This window comes from Myxocyprinus asiaticus, chromosome 34, assembly GCF_019703515.2.
Source record: "Myxocyprinus asiaticus isolate MX2 ecotype Aquarium Trade chromosome 34, UBuf_Myxa_2, whole genome shotgun sequence".
Taxonomy (NCBI): Eukaryota; Metazoa; Chordata; class Actinopteri; order Cypriniformes; family Catostomidae; genus Myxocyprinus; species Myxocyprinus asiaticus.
This window is the reverse complement of record NC_059377.1, coordinates 21,878,040-21,893,162: the sequence shown is the minus strand read 5'-3', so window position 1 is coordinate 21,893,162 and position 15,123 is coordinate 21,878,040. Positions and strand designations below refer to the sequence as shown.

At 39.1% G+C, this 15,123-nt stretch overlaps 1 protein-coding gene across 1 annotated transcript in view; it reads right to left on the bottom strand.

Moving 5' to 3' along the window:
- The window catches only part of LOC127425334 (thrombospondin type-1 domain-containing protein 7A), a 145,530-nt gene extending 131,056 nt beyond the window's left edge, over positions 1-14,474 (bottom strand). Inside the window, exon 1 of the mRNA XM_051671191.1 lies at positions 14,098-14,474. Coding sequence (XP_051527151.1) covers positions 14,098-14,248 — 151 coding nt within the window. The 5' untranslated portion in view covers positions 14,249-14,474. The remainder of the gene's footprint in view (positions 1-14,097) is intronic.
- Between the last annotated feature and the right edge of the window lie 649 nt (positions 14,475-15,123).

Here is a 15,123-nt window from a genome sequence, read left to right as displayed (position 1 = left end):
TTAAATCAGTCTGCTTTTTTAATCCAACTGATACTCCTGGTCGGAGGGTTCCATAAATATTTAGTTTATAAGTAGGGTTACGTTCTACCCAAGTTTAATGGTGCAACGCTCAAATATTTAGTAGTGTGTGAATTGTGACTTAGTGCCCATTTATGCCACAACTAGGCTAAGTTGTAACTTACGTATAGCTGGTGCAATCGACCCCTGTTTCCAAGACAACAAATGGTGACGTATAGAAGGAGAAGATAGAAAGAGCTTGATTTCAACACAAAAACCTGTGAATAACCTCTTTCTCTTGTTAGAGTCTTGCAGAATTGACTGTGCCATTCCTCAGGTAAAAGATCTAAAGAGACAGTGTGATCCCTCTCACACTTTTAAAAGACATCCCAAACTAAATCTATATTGTCCCTGTTCGACAGAACACCCGCTGTTTCAGTCAGACTATGACATGGTGAACTGTGCGTGGGAATAATCAGGGATCACCTTCTCTCCGCCCGCAGAGTTCTGCAGATGCTACTCAATTTTCCTTGACTCTTTATGCTTATTTTCTTTTTTAATGAGGTTGTACTTCAAATGAGGAAAAAAAAAAGTCCCGCTGTATGGCTGAATGTTGTGTGGTTGTCTAATTATTTTACTTCAGTTCAAGTTTTTCAATACAGTTGGCTTTTAGATTCTCCCCTTCTCCATAAGCTGATCTGACAATGAGAGATCTGTTGGAGTATGTAGACTTCATTTCTCTTCAGCTGTAAATTCTGTTCCATTAACATGAAGGACGACTGAAATTGCAGTCACTGGCATTATGAGAACCCGAGGCGAAAAGAAGGACTGTGTTATTGTGTCTCACTGTAATGAGAGTGATGAAGACTTCATCACGCTCAAACTCGCCCGCTGCACTGGATGATGGGTGTTTAGTGAGGTCACTCCACTTTTCTCTACTGATTGCTCCCTCCATGTACAAAACGTTCATAAAAAGCTTCTTCATTATTTTGCCAATGTTGTGATGGGTCAGAACCCATCACTGCAAATTCAACAACCTGTATTACGCCACAATGTTCCAATAAGGGTGTGCATATGACTGGCTGGCCTCACACTCTCTCTCTGTTCTGTTTCTATATTGAAGTCCTCCTCAGTTTCTTCAAATTCAAATGCAGTGCATTTCATGGGGGAAAAATAACAACATGAACAGCTATCAATAATGAAGCCAATCTCATCATAAGAAGGGTGAAAAGGAAAGGCAAAATTAATAAAACTTAACACTGAGAGTAGAATTAATATTTGTCACGTTCAACGGAAAGAACGTTTAAAATGGTACTATAATCTGGCACATTGTAGATAGTCTGTCCCTGGCCTGCTTTAAAACACTAGTTTAGCTGGTCACCAAAATATGTTGTGTGGTGTTTTAACAAGACTTTTTGATTAGCTTAACTAGCAAGACTCCCTTGGTTAACCAAGTCTGACTGGAAAAAACATACTGGTCGACCAGCTTCAGCAGCTAAATTTTTCTGGCAAATTCTTGATTTTGATTGGTTGACAGACATTCTAAGGTGCTCATCTATGAAGTAGGCCTAGTTCCAGTTTTGTTGACCAAATGAGTTTCATATCACTTTGCCAAATTATTTAATCATTTAAACGACCCAGGAAGAGTTCCACAGCAAAAAACAAAAAAAAAAAAAAAAAAAAAAAAAAAACAGAAAAAGACAATGTTAATCGGCAAGAAAATGGGATAAAAATGACTAATAACATTAATTTTAATTCTGTCATTAATTTGTCCTTATTTTAAGTCTTATTCAGTGTAAAGTTGAATATTTCACTCTTTGTCTGAATAGGTTTTAATGAGACCAATAATCTCATCACAATACACATTTTATCACAGATCGTCTGTGCTTCACACATATACAGACTGTTTCACAATTCTCTACATCAGAGACTGTATTTGTGTGACTCTTCATCAATGCACATGTCTTAATCACCTACATCCAACATTCAAGTCACCCTCTGGTTTATTCCCACTATCAAACTGTCAGGGCTACAGCTGGCAAGAGGCACCAAGAAAAGTGGCTAAGGCAGAAATCTATCACACACACCCACACACACACACACACACACACACACACACACACACACACACACAGACACACAGACACACAAATAACACAAACACTTTTGAATACTGATCATTAGCATTCCCTACAGTGTGGCTCTTCAGGCTCTTCATTTTGAAGGGAATAGAGCTCCATAGCCCAAAACACTGAGCAATCAAGCTACTGAATGGAGCTAAGCAAACTCGCTGCATGCATGACTGATTAAACACATCATGTAAACAAAAAGCATGCCACTACTCTCAGCGAAAGAGAACATGATCACAAAATTCATCCAGTGCAGTTAAAAGCAAATGCGAATCACAATCTTTGACATTTCCTTAATGTAGAATGATAAAGCAAACCAACTACTCAGCTGAAAAATGCAATCTTGAAGAGACACCTGATTGCCCTTTTTCACAAAGCATGAGAGAGGGTAATGCAAAACAATTCCCTCTGTCATGTTCACCTACCATTAGCCATTTAGGTTGAGAACAAATTACAGTGCTGGCCATAAATGATGAACTGGGCAGTAAAATTTTAAACACAGGGGTGTTTCCAAGAATGGACAGCTGGACTGAGTCAGCCTGGCATGCATTTTTTACTTTGCCCAGCATTTACTTTCAATGCTTTTGAAAAGAAAAAAAAAAAAAAACTATTGCACAGTTCAGTAGTTTCTCGAAAAGTTCCTCAGACAACATCCGCAGGAAAATGACAGCATAACAACCACTCTGGGCAGGCAGCATGGAATGGGGGTGGGGGGGTTATCACAGAAGGATTGGTAGGGAAATAGACTGGAAAGGCAGATGTCTGCAGAAAAAAAGAGTGGATGAATGAGACAGAACAAGGAGGAAAGAGTGACTGCACGATGTCTCATAAGGGAAACTGTAGCAATTTTTTTTACATATACTACCAAAAATGCCATTTGTGCCTGATGTGCCAATTTTGTGACACAAAACATGGAAGCAGTTTCAACCACAATATGTTGCCCGTTGGAGAAGGGAATTATATTGAAAATTATATTTTGAGAACTTCGTTAGGGAGGAGGATTTTTAGTTAAAAAAAATAAAATAAAAAAAATAAAAACTTACATTGTAGAGTGACATTTTGGTGGTACACAGATTGACATTTCCTTATGAAAGTGTATTGGACTGTGTGATTATGTAAAAGTAGAAACCAAAACATAACCGCTTGTACGGATGCTTGTAGGTGCTTTAGAAGCACTATAAAAATGATCTGATGTACAGCTGCTACTAATCTACTAATGTGAGTGAAAAAACACTCCACTAAAGCATATTTAACAGGAATACTGCGAATCAGGTACAATCCAGGGACAATTATCTATGATGCCACAGCTGTGGACGTTGTAAACAATCCACAATGGCATCATACACAATGCTATATAACTGGATTATAATGACATTACGGAACCTATAGGAAAGTTACACTCTCATCCATGTAACACTAAAATACACCTTTAATGTGTTTAATCTGTATTAACATGACCGTTTTAGACCGTTATAATTAAAGACATATAGTGTCACACAGTGTAAACACATTATATATTAAGGGTGTAGTTCAATAGCCTATAATATACAAATCTTCTTAGGACGCTATAAATAATGTTTTTTTTTAATAAAGTATCATCTATAAATCATTTAGCATCCACATATGAGTAATGCTGGACTTAGTCTAAGCCTTGCCATTTAGATTACTTAAACAGAATCTCCTCAACTGTCACATAGACCTTCTCTGCACTCTTAGTCCTTTAAATATGAAATCTTTGTATATTGTCTGAACATTATATTTTCTGTGCAATTTAAACATTCAGACAAGAGCACTGTATGTGTGTGTGTGATGGCACTGCCATGCCATGCTTAAAGAAAAGGAGTTGGTTGGATTACTGTGAAATCCCCATAAATTATTCATTTAAAAACAACAGCCAATTTCCCCCTCAATGTTCCACCAAATGTGCTTGTCAAGACACATTCTTCTCACAAAACCACTCACATGCTGATTGCATCATGTTAAGGAGTTTGCATAATAAATGTGAATGAAGCAATATAATTCTCTAAGAAACAGCATTCTGACTTTCAATTCAGTGTCACATGGTAGATGAGGTGCTCAAGACGCTGAAGTTGTGCTCAAGTGTGCTGTTTAAAGCATAACACACCGGTCACGTGAATCATTTTGCATAATTTTACATAATTTGCAAGGATGAGAGAGCTTCACTTTCAAGAGACTTTTAACCACTTAATGAAAAACAAAAACGATGAAGCCGGCGAGGCGGACACTGTAATGGTGCATTGTGGGAAGACGGAAGTCTAGGGACAGTTCCATCAGGGACCACGGCTGAGTGCTTGGCGTAACTGTGATGAATTGAGGGTCCCTGGTAACTCACTTACAGTGAGCCCTGCAGACCTGGCTATGAAAAATGACCTGGATAAAATGTTCTCCCCCTCTCCACCAATGTTTGTCTTCTCTCTTTCATTCCCAGATCTATTTTGATAGAATTTCATGATCTATTTTGGAACTCCCAATAGAAGAGCAAACAGAAGAACCTCCACTCGGGTATTAAAACATCTTCGGTCCTAGAGGGGAACTCTAGCCCAGCTCAAAGTTATATGAAGAATTGATTGTCAGGATATTTTAAACTTGTGAAGGCAGAAGAAACCCTTTGAGTAGATTCCACAGAGTTCATGCAGAGATTCACTTCTAAATATTTCCTAAATTCAAATACACTTTCTGTATAAAGGAGGTGTAAATAAGAATAAAACATTTTGTTTGGAATAATGTACAGATTTTGCAGTTTTGGAAGGAAATTGGTATTTTAATTCACCAAAGTGGCATTCAAATGATCACAAAGTATAGTCAGGACATTACTGATGTAAAAAACAGCACCATCACTATTTAAAAAAAGTCATTTTTGATCAAATCTAGACAGGCCCCATTTCCAGCAGCCATCACTCCAACACTTTATCCTTGAGTAATCATGCTAAATTGCTAATTTGGTACTAGAAAATCACTTACCATTATATCAAACACAGTTGAAAGCTATTTGGTTCGTTAAATGAAGCTTAACATTGCCTTTGTGTTTGTTTTTGAGTTGCCACATTATGCAATAGACTGGCATGTCGTAAGGTCAATATTAGATCATACAATGACCTAATATTGGCTATACAATGCTTAGGCTATACAATGCTTGAAATTGCCAAAACAACTGAAGATTTCATTCAAAGGTGTACACTACAGTCTTCAAAGGCAAAGGACAACTGGCTCTAACAAGGACAGAAAGAGATGTGGAAGGCCCAGATACAACTAAACAAGAGGATAAGTACATTAGAGTCTCTAGTTTGAGAAATATACGCCTCACATGTCCTCAGCTGACAGCTTCATTGAATTCTACCCACTCAACACCAGTTTCATGTACAACAGTAAAGAGAAGACTCAGGGGTGCAGGCCTTATGGGAAGAATTGCAAAGAAAAAGTCACTTTTGAAACAGAAAAACAAAAAGAAAAGGTTAGAGTGGGCAAAGAAACACAGACATTGGACAACAGATAATTGGAAAAGAGTGTTATGGATCTTAACCCCATTGAGCTTTTGTGGGATCAGCTAGACTGTAAGGTGCGTGAGAAGTGCCCAACAAGACAGCCACATCTATGGCAAGTGCTACAGGAAGTGTGGGGTGAAATGTCACCTGAGTATCTGGACAAACTGACAGCTAGAATGCCAAGGATCAGCAAAGCTGTCATTGCTGCATGTGAAGGATTGTTTGATGAGAAATCTTTGTAGTTTAAGAAGTTCTTAACATTTAATTTTACATTTTAATAGTAATTTACTATGTCCTGACTATACATTGTAATCAGTTGAATGGCACTTTGGTAAATAAAAGTATGATGAGAAAAATATAGCTGCAGACAGTGCTCCAACGTGGGGCGGGAGCTCCAAACCACCAGCCAAGATACAGGGAGCCCCTAATCTTACCTTTAGGGTGAGTGGAAGTGACGCCCCATTTTGGAGTTGGCACAACCGATTTTGGAGTAACTCCGCCCCTTATGGTGTAACCCCACCCTCTTTTGGAGATTCTGCCCCCATTTGTAGATCTCCGGCCTACTATACCTACTTGAGATTTTGGTCATTACCCAACTTTCACTCTTCTGGTGTGTGTAAGTGTTGTGCACATGCTCGTTTATGTTTCGATGTCAACAGCAAAAAATAACCTGATGAAATCAGGTCTCATGTAAATGTGGTTTTCATGCATTTTTGGTAGTTATCAGGGTATTGGTGTGAATGTAAACACACTCAATTTTGTTGTCTCGGGCTGGCCGGGATGCTCAAAGATAGAAAGATAACAATATTTTGATACAAAACTGCAGTATTTATTTTTTATTTGTTTTCAACCTGTAAGGAATGGCTAACTTAGAGTTGTCTTTGCTGGGATACAAGAAAATATTTTAACATCTAAAAATATAAACACATCACCTTTAAGCAAATGTCCCAAAATCTCAGGATGATCAAGTAGTTGAGGTAGGATCTTGTCCAGTTCACATTCAGATTTTATACTCACACATCGTGAGAAGGATGTTGTTATGCTGCAGATATGGCTCTCTAACATACCCACAATTTCCATGTACATTGCAAGGTAGATACTGAACTTCTTTCAGTTTGGCATTCGATCGGCAACGCATCATGGATTTAAAAACGTCAAGTTAGATTACAGTAATCAGACAGAGAGGAAATCTCCACTCACATCCTAACTCACTTAATATACTCAGCCTTTACATCAGACTCCCAGTGGTGAATCTGGTGGAAATCAAAAGTCTGCCGTTGTTCATTACAAACGTGGAGGCAAAACCAGAGGGATGCAATTTCTATGTGAGAATTTTTTTTTTCTTCTCATTTGCCAAAAGATTTAGATACACTACCAGTCAGAATGTTTGCTTTTGATGATCTTAAAAAAATTTTGATCTAAAGGCTTATGCCCAAAGGCTTGACACTAGTTTTGTAGAGAAATATAAATTGTGTCCATGTACATTTTTGTTTAACAAAACTGAAACTGACATTCATATATTTTATTTTTTATTTTTTATAATTTTTTTTATAAGAATTAGACAACAAGTGGCCAGCATACATGGGAGCTTCTTCAATACTGTTTGAAAAGCATCGCAGGTGGATAGCTCATGAAGTTGGCTGAGAAAATTTCCAGAGTGTGAAGAGCTGTAATCTAGGAAAAGAGTGACTACTTTGAAGAAGCTAAAATATAAGATATGATTTGTTTAACACTGTTTGATCACTATGTATTTCTCACTTCAATTTGTGTTTTTTCATAGTTTTGATGACTTCACTATTAGGCAATTTTTCTATAATGTGGAAAATAGTAGACTTAAAGAATGAGTAGGTGGTGTCTTTGACTTGTAGTGCAAATCTGTTCTTTGGTAATGAGAAGTGGATGTGTTGATTCATAATATTAATTGGTGTGTGAGTAATGTTCATTCATCCATAAGGATATTTGTTTTGTCATTTGTAATTAAATCCTGACTAAACCTTGAGGTTACCAATCAGAGAGGTGTTACTTAACTTTTGCAACTGTGTGCCGCCTATGCCAAAGGCTGCAGGTGTTTCATTGTGTATGAGACAGCGATCAGCCGTGCTAATGCGTTTATCAGAGAGCGCAGTGGAAATTTAGAGTGCCGCGATAGAATTGTCTAAGATGACAAACAGTCTTTTTGTTCTTGTTTATTCTCCATCTTTCACTTTCACCAGGTTCTCTCCCATTAGCGTCTGTAGCATGAATCGAGAGCTGTAGCTCAGCTGCCACGTGGCTCAACCTGCCAGCTATTTATATCTCCTTCAGAAAAGTCACTTTGCGATAAAGTATGGCACTGCTCAGCTCCTCAGAGACAAGCTTGACATGCGAGTGTGTGTCTTAGACATATAGAGAGACAAAGAGAGAAAATAATAGAGAGGATATAAGTCATGTTGCGTGAATTTGTACTGTAAACTTCCATAATCCCACAATCAGCCTGAAATATTTTTTCACATTGCCTCTGTGTAATTTAGGTTTAAGGTGGTGGGGGATGAAGACACCAATTCGCTCCTTTTAAGTGTTATTCATGGAAATGTTGACTTGGAGGTGGCATTGGAGAGGAAGTGTATGACTCAGGTGTTGATTTAAAGCAGTTTAGCATAATTAGTGCAATCCTTTTGCACGTTTCAGCAAAACTAAGCAGCCTAGTGCAGGAACGTGAGCTGTAGTGAGTGCGAGATAGAGGCAGAAAGGGATCAAGCACACATCGTGCTATTCCACTAATGTGTTTAGTAATGCCATCGATTACCAGCTTATCTAAATGCAGTCTGAAATCAAAGGGCAGTTTTTGAGATAATTTCTGAAATCATCATCTGTTGTCTAGGTGTCACAGACTGTTATAATAAATGTAATTCCTGAGGAACACAAATTTCTCAGAAGCAGAAGCTGCTTTCTCAGCAACCTCTGTCAGAAAGCTGACAGAGTAAAGCCTTTGGAAGGGAAAAAATGATTTTGCTCCACACACCCAGGTAATTACAAGGCTCCCCCACACACGGGCGGCAATCCATCTTAGCAAACTAATGAGTTGCACGAATGCAAGCGTGCAAGTGTGCGCTAAAGAAAAGGGAAAGAGAGAAGGGGGCAAGTGGAACAAATCATGCTGTCAGTCTGTCTTTTGTCTTCTTTTTGTCTGTTTTGGTGAGCACCCATCAGGATTCCTCTCTCGCTCTTTAGGTTAAAAAGGGAAGAAAAGAGTGAGGGAGCAAGCAGATGCTAGTGTGAGAGAAACAAATGACAGCAGGAGGAGGTGACCTAGCAAAAACAAGGAGGATTGAGAACATTGATACACACAACTGACCCTTCGCTAAGCCCTGCCTTAAAACCACAACAGACCTATTCAACCTTCAAAACTGTTGACGTCCTCCATATTAACAGACACGCTTTTGCTCTTGTACTATAAGTCTACAGAAGTTCTGTGAATGGTTTTGAAAGGAATTTTACAACAATTACCAAAGTTGATAGTAGCTAAAGAGCTCACGGTACCTTAAGGGTGTCGAATATCACAGACGCCATACGACTTGGTATTTTGGCTAAATACTTATACTTGGCTAAAATTTGAAACCTGAAAATGTTACAATTTGAAATTTGAAAAAAAAAGAAAAAGAAAAAAGGAAAATGTTTCTAATCTGGTGTGCGACCCGCTTGAGTGAAAATGTTGTAGAAATGTTCTGAATATAATTTTTTCTCAATTACGCTAATGCTATCAAATAAGGCTCTTCTTTTTTCAGTTGACTGTGATTGCCGTTTGCCTTGATTGCGATTCTCAATCTCAACAGTTGTTAAATTACATTCCTGTATAATTTAAGTTTCTTAAAATTAAAAAAATTAAAATAAAAAACAGCATGAAAAGAGACTTTGCACACTATGTCACACTTCATTTCAGCCTAGATACGAATATCCATTTAATTTTTTACCAATTTACCACTGCTTTACGGAAGAATTTACGTAAATCTCCACCTCATTTCTATGAGACGTTCTGCAAAGTTTATCCGTGGTCACATTTACCTCTGCACCTCAAAATTCAGTCATCTCAATGGGAATCCGCACAATCAGGAATTTCACCTGATGGACTTCTGGTGGCAGAGAATTTCGGAGAATAAACTTTCAGGTTGAAGGTTGGTTAACTTTTACTAACAAAATCATTTTAGCAGCAAGTATCTTTATAACTTTACTCAAAGAGGTAAAGTGCAGCATAAAAACAGACACTGCTTGGCAATTAGTTTTTGTGGATTTCACATGCTCTTTACATCCGCCAATGCCTTCTTCGCCTATACAGAATTTTGCCTGGCAAAGGCAAACGTGACCAAGCCTTGAGCAAGCAACAGTAACCAAGTGGGTCGGAGCTTAATGAATGGTCAATGAAAGAAGAAATATGTAAAAAAAATAAGTACACAAAAAACAAAGAACAAGAGAAAAAATTTGGCACTTGTGTGAAGCAGACCATTTCGAGTGAGCGGCACTTGTCAGCCTGGTTGTTGTGAGCAGCTGGACTGTACTCGAGTAAAGTACCCAGACAAGCAGCAGAAATTTGGCACTTGATGAATCCGAGAGAGAACTCAATTTCATCCTTCCTCATAATGGCTTCGTCAAACACTGGCTCCACTGCAAAATTCAGGCTGATGGCTGGCCATAATTACAGCTTGATCGCCTCGGGAATGTTTGTGCACTTCCATATGTTTCCCTCTTCTATTTTTCTCTGTGATTATCCATATCAGAGTACAGAGAAAGCTGGGATGCACATGGCAATGACTTCCCTGGCTTGCAGGGGCCTAAATAGAATCTTGTTGTGCAGTCATCAGGTGGTATTGAAGACTGGTACTGAAGTCTGACTAAGAGCAAATGTTTGAATTAACAGCTTGACACTTGGCCTCCTGCTACTGATACACACCCCCATCTTCTCCAGCACCAACATGCAACGGTGCTGAAGGAAGGAGACAAAAGGATGGAAGTAGTATCAAAGTGTCCTTTTTGAAGGATGGAGATTAGTGAATAGGGCAGTAGAGGCAGATTCACACATTCAGAGGGAAAAAAGAGCATCTCATTTGCTGGACTGGATGAGTGTGGTGAATGGGGGTAGGGTCTTGCTGGACTCAATAGCTTCCTCGCACGTGCAACTACTAGGCACAATGCTGACCAGAGAGTTCAGCCCTGTCGATTAAGATCAGTGTGTGAGAGTGTTTATGTGTTATTTCAGGCAGCTGAAGGGTTGGAAATGGCCCAAATAGTGGCCTTGGAGAGTGACGGTCATACAGAGGTAAATCCTTGGAAGAGACAGCAATACAGTAAAACATAGCACTGTACAGAACAGCCTCGAAACTCAACAGTGTTTGCAATAAACTTCACAAAATGAAGTCTTGATCCTGAAATGCCCATCACAGATGCAATGGCATAAAGAAGGGGGTCTGTTTACAGTGTAAGGTTGGGAGTAACAATGTAATAAACTGGGCCAAACACTTCCCTTGAGCCAAACAGCACTGAAAACAGGGACATATGAAAACAAACTGCCCTGTCAATTCCTTGAGGATTGGAGTAAATTATATATGATTTACAGCATGTATTTTAAGGTAGTAACAGCATTTGTAGCTTATTGTTGATTACCACAAAGCATATTTGCACAAAAAAAAAAAAGAAAAAAAAAAGAAAAGAAGCAAATATTACAGTGAAGCACTTAATGCTTGTCCATAATTGTTGAAATACATACTGTTTCAAAAGTATACCCACAAGACGTAAACAATATATGTGTTAAAATGATTTTAGTGTGATAAAATTGCTCACTAACCATTTCTGTGTAAATATATATCCAACATTACAACTTTGTTGTCATGATGATGTAATGCTGGTAAATTCATGGTAAACACTGTAACAATGGCATATCTCTGATTTTGTCACACTAAAATCATGTTAACACGAACAATGTTTACATTTTGTGGCTATACTTTTGAAACAGTGTGCATTTTAACATTTATGAACCAGTCACATTCACTTCTATTGTAAGTGTCTCACTGTAATCCAGATTTCCATTTAGTGGAAATCAACATTATGCCACAAATGCTGTCAATTGAGCTTAATTTGCACTGAACCCTGAGGCTTACATTCTGCCTAACATCTTCTGTTCCACAAAAAAAAAAAAAATAAAAAAAAATAAACCTGGAATGAATCACATCTCTAAGTATGAAATGAAGTTTTATGTCCTGCTAAAGGTGTCAAAAGTGCTGCCCCTGAACAATTTGGGCTCCTCCCACCTCCTCCACCCAGGACCATCTAAGGGGAACCACAGGAAATGTTCTTTCTCCAATAAACTCTCTGCTGACTGCCTTTGTACTGATGCACAACACCAGGGTTATTTGTCAAAGTCACAAAATGTATTGTGCATTCATCAAAAAAAACTGATTTGGTCCCAAATGAGCTAAGCAGCCTAGGCTACTGCTCTTGTACTAGTTCTTATTTGCTTTTCCTCTTGTCGATACAGCTTTAAACACTACCGAGTGTGTCATAGGAACACACATGGAAGCAAACTGCAGTTTGTGAAAAAAAGAAAAAAAAAAAAAGAAAAAAAAACATGCAGGTGATGGATTTGTGCATTTAGCTATGTTTTCATGAGTTCTGAGGTAAAGCATTTTAGGACTTAGTTTGTGTGCATTTACTGGGAAAGCAAAAGCAAGGCTTCATTTTATGTAGGTTAACAATCTGCTCGTCCTCTCTCACCCCATGTTTAATCTCATGCCCTCTGCAACAGTACGGGGGGGGGGTTGTTTGCTGCAAACATATCAACCCTCACATCATTTCAGTTGTCAAATAAACAGTAGATGTTTTATAGTGTGCTCTTAAAAGAACATTTAAACATGTCTCAAATCCCACGGATCCAATGAACGCCTAGTTTAGCAGATTTGCAGTGTATCCCTTGCATTGATCAGGCCCCATCTGAGTGAGACCAGAGAGTTCAGAATTATCCATTGATTCTGCAGAATCTTAATCCTCTCCAGCCGTGAAGCTGTGCATTGATCAACTCCAGCAGGACACCGCTGGCCCCAATGCACCCACTTCATTGATCTAGAGCTTCTCCATCCAATCCTGCCTCAGACCCTGGTCAAATGACTCATCGATCTGCAGCCAGTCCAGAGGAACAATTTCACTGTCCCAGTTCACCATACCCCACCCGACACCAGCATACACACAATTCCAACTCGCCCCCTTCAGCCCACTCCATCCCCCACTTCCACTGCTGGGTGCTATCCCATGCATGGCAAATTTGCACCCCTGATAGGTGCAGAGACGCCACCCACAACAGAAAACAGACAAGATCCCCTCAACATTTGGAAAAGACATTTGCTTTACATTCCATCATATACGTTCAGGCCTACCAAAACTAAAGCATGACACTGCAGGTATTTCCAAACATTTACAATATTTACTGCAACCAAGCCTTTTATTCCTGTTTAAGGAGCACCATAATACTGGTTTCAGAGATGTTTTCACCATGTTGCTTTTGGCAGGCTCATTAATTATTAATGTTGAGATATTCACATGTACGGCTAGGTAAAAATATTGATTTTCAGATTTTTTTGCAATCTTCATTTGAACAATCCTGATATTGATTCTTAAAATCCCAAGATTGGTCTGAAAGTTTACTTCAGTTTTGGTAGTGTTGATTTTTTTCTCTTTAAGGCTAAATAAATAGCAATTGAACTGCATGGTTTGAGTCCAGCTGATTTTTAAAAATGAATATGTTCAATGATGTACCAAGTAAGAAGGTTCCCTGTATAATTTACAGCATTAGCTGAAAGAGATTTTCATTCATATGTAAGCAAAATGGACATTATAACTGAAATATACCCAAATGAATCAGAATCGTATCAAATCGTATCGGAATCGTATTGAAGGCTTGCAGATCAAATTAGGAAATTTGTATCAATGCCCAATACTATTCACATGTTTAATTACAATTAGAATGATTCAAGTTCACTTTTCCTTTACAGAAGTAACCATCTTATTTTCTAGGATGTACTATGGGAGCTAAATATCTTGTAAAATTAACATGTACCAGTGAGAGAAGCATATTCAAACACCATCCCACACATGTTCAGAAAATATCAAGCACCCTTCACCAGCCAGAATATGCTTAAATGTTCTCAAAGCTCTGAAAAATAATTGCAACAACTTTTTGTCTTTAAGTTCCACCACATATATTATTCTGTAGTCTTTAATTTGCACACAGACTTTTTAGCACACAGACAAATATGGTCACCTGTCAAAATGGACATTTAATTGGAAAATCTAATTTTGACTTTATGAAGTCAGCCTCCATTTCTTGTCACTTGAATCAAACATGAACCTGTCACTGTCAACACATCAAAGCACCCTCAAGAAGGAGAATCCCTTAGCCAATTTCTGCGATTTCAGTAAACACTTCTGTTTAGATTAAACAGCCATACCTGTTTGCCAGATGTAGGTGGGTTTGTTGTTGGCGACTGTTTGCGTCTGGACATCCCAAAGCCCAAATGAGAGCAGAATGACTCTGAAGAGGGAGGCAAGAGCCCCGGCTGAATTGCCCCCTCTCCCTGCAGCCTTGCTGGCCAGCCCCATGGCTTCAGCACGGCCAGAGAGATCCACCTGGCTCAAGTCTGGCCAAACAGACTGCACGATACACACACACACTCAGCTGAAGACGTATGCAGGAGAAGATGCTATTGTCCCTCTCACTCTTAAGCACACGGTTTCTCCAGGAAAGGGTAATCCACTTGTCTCTTTACTTTCTCTTCTACACTCCGCTATTTTCCTCCTTTTCTTTCTCTTTTATTTTCTTCCTCACTCTGTTCTCTGGGTCAGTGGAGAAGAATGAGGTCTGAGCGGAAAGAAAAAAATAAAAAAGCCAGAGGAACAATAGACCCCTCAGCTCAGTACGTTGGCTTGCGCGGCTACTGCGTCCTGCCTCAGCTTGGCTGATCCAGCACCTCCCATTCTCCCCCCTCCTCTCTCTATCTCTCTCACTCGCTTTCACTTAGCCCTGCTCTCCTTTACTGATCCAGCATCCACATGCAATCACTCTCTTTTATCACTTTGCCCTGCTATCAAGGGCTGTACTATTCTTCACGCAATAGGGGAATTGGGGAAGTCAACGGGCATGGCAAGAAGTGTGTGCATTTGGAATTGGTTGAGAGATGCAGTTGCACCAGCTGGGAACAAAAGATATAAAGAGATGCAGGGGAAAGATATCTCAGTGAGTGAGAAAGAGAAGTGAGAGAGAGGGGAAAGGTGAGGTGAGGGGATCAGAATCCGAAGTAATGTGGTAGAGAGAGGGGACAGCAAAAAAACAGCCAAATGAGAGTGGTGAAAACCCTTGGAATAATTAACGTGAGCTTACTCTGACCTTGTATGATTTTAGACAGGGTGCTGTGTTATGAGTGTTATGAGAGACTGTCTCCATAGTTATTATGGAAACAGCCTGGGGAATCACACCT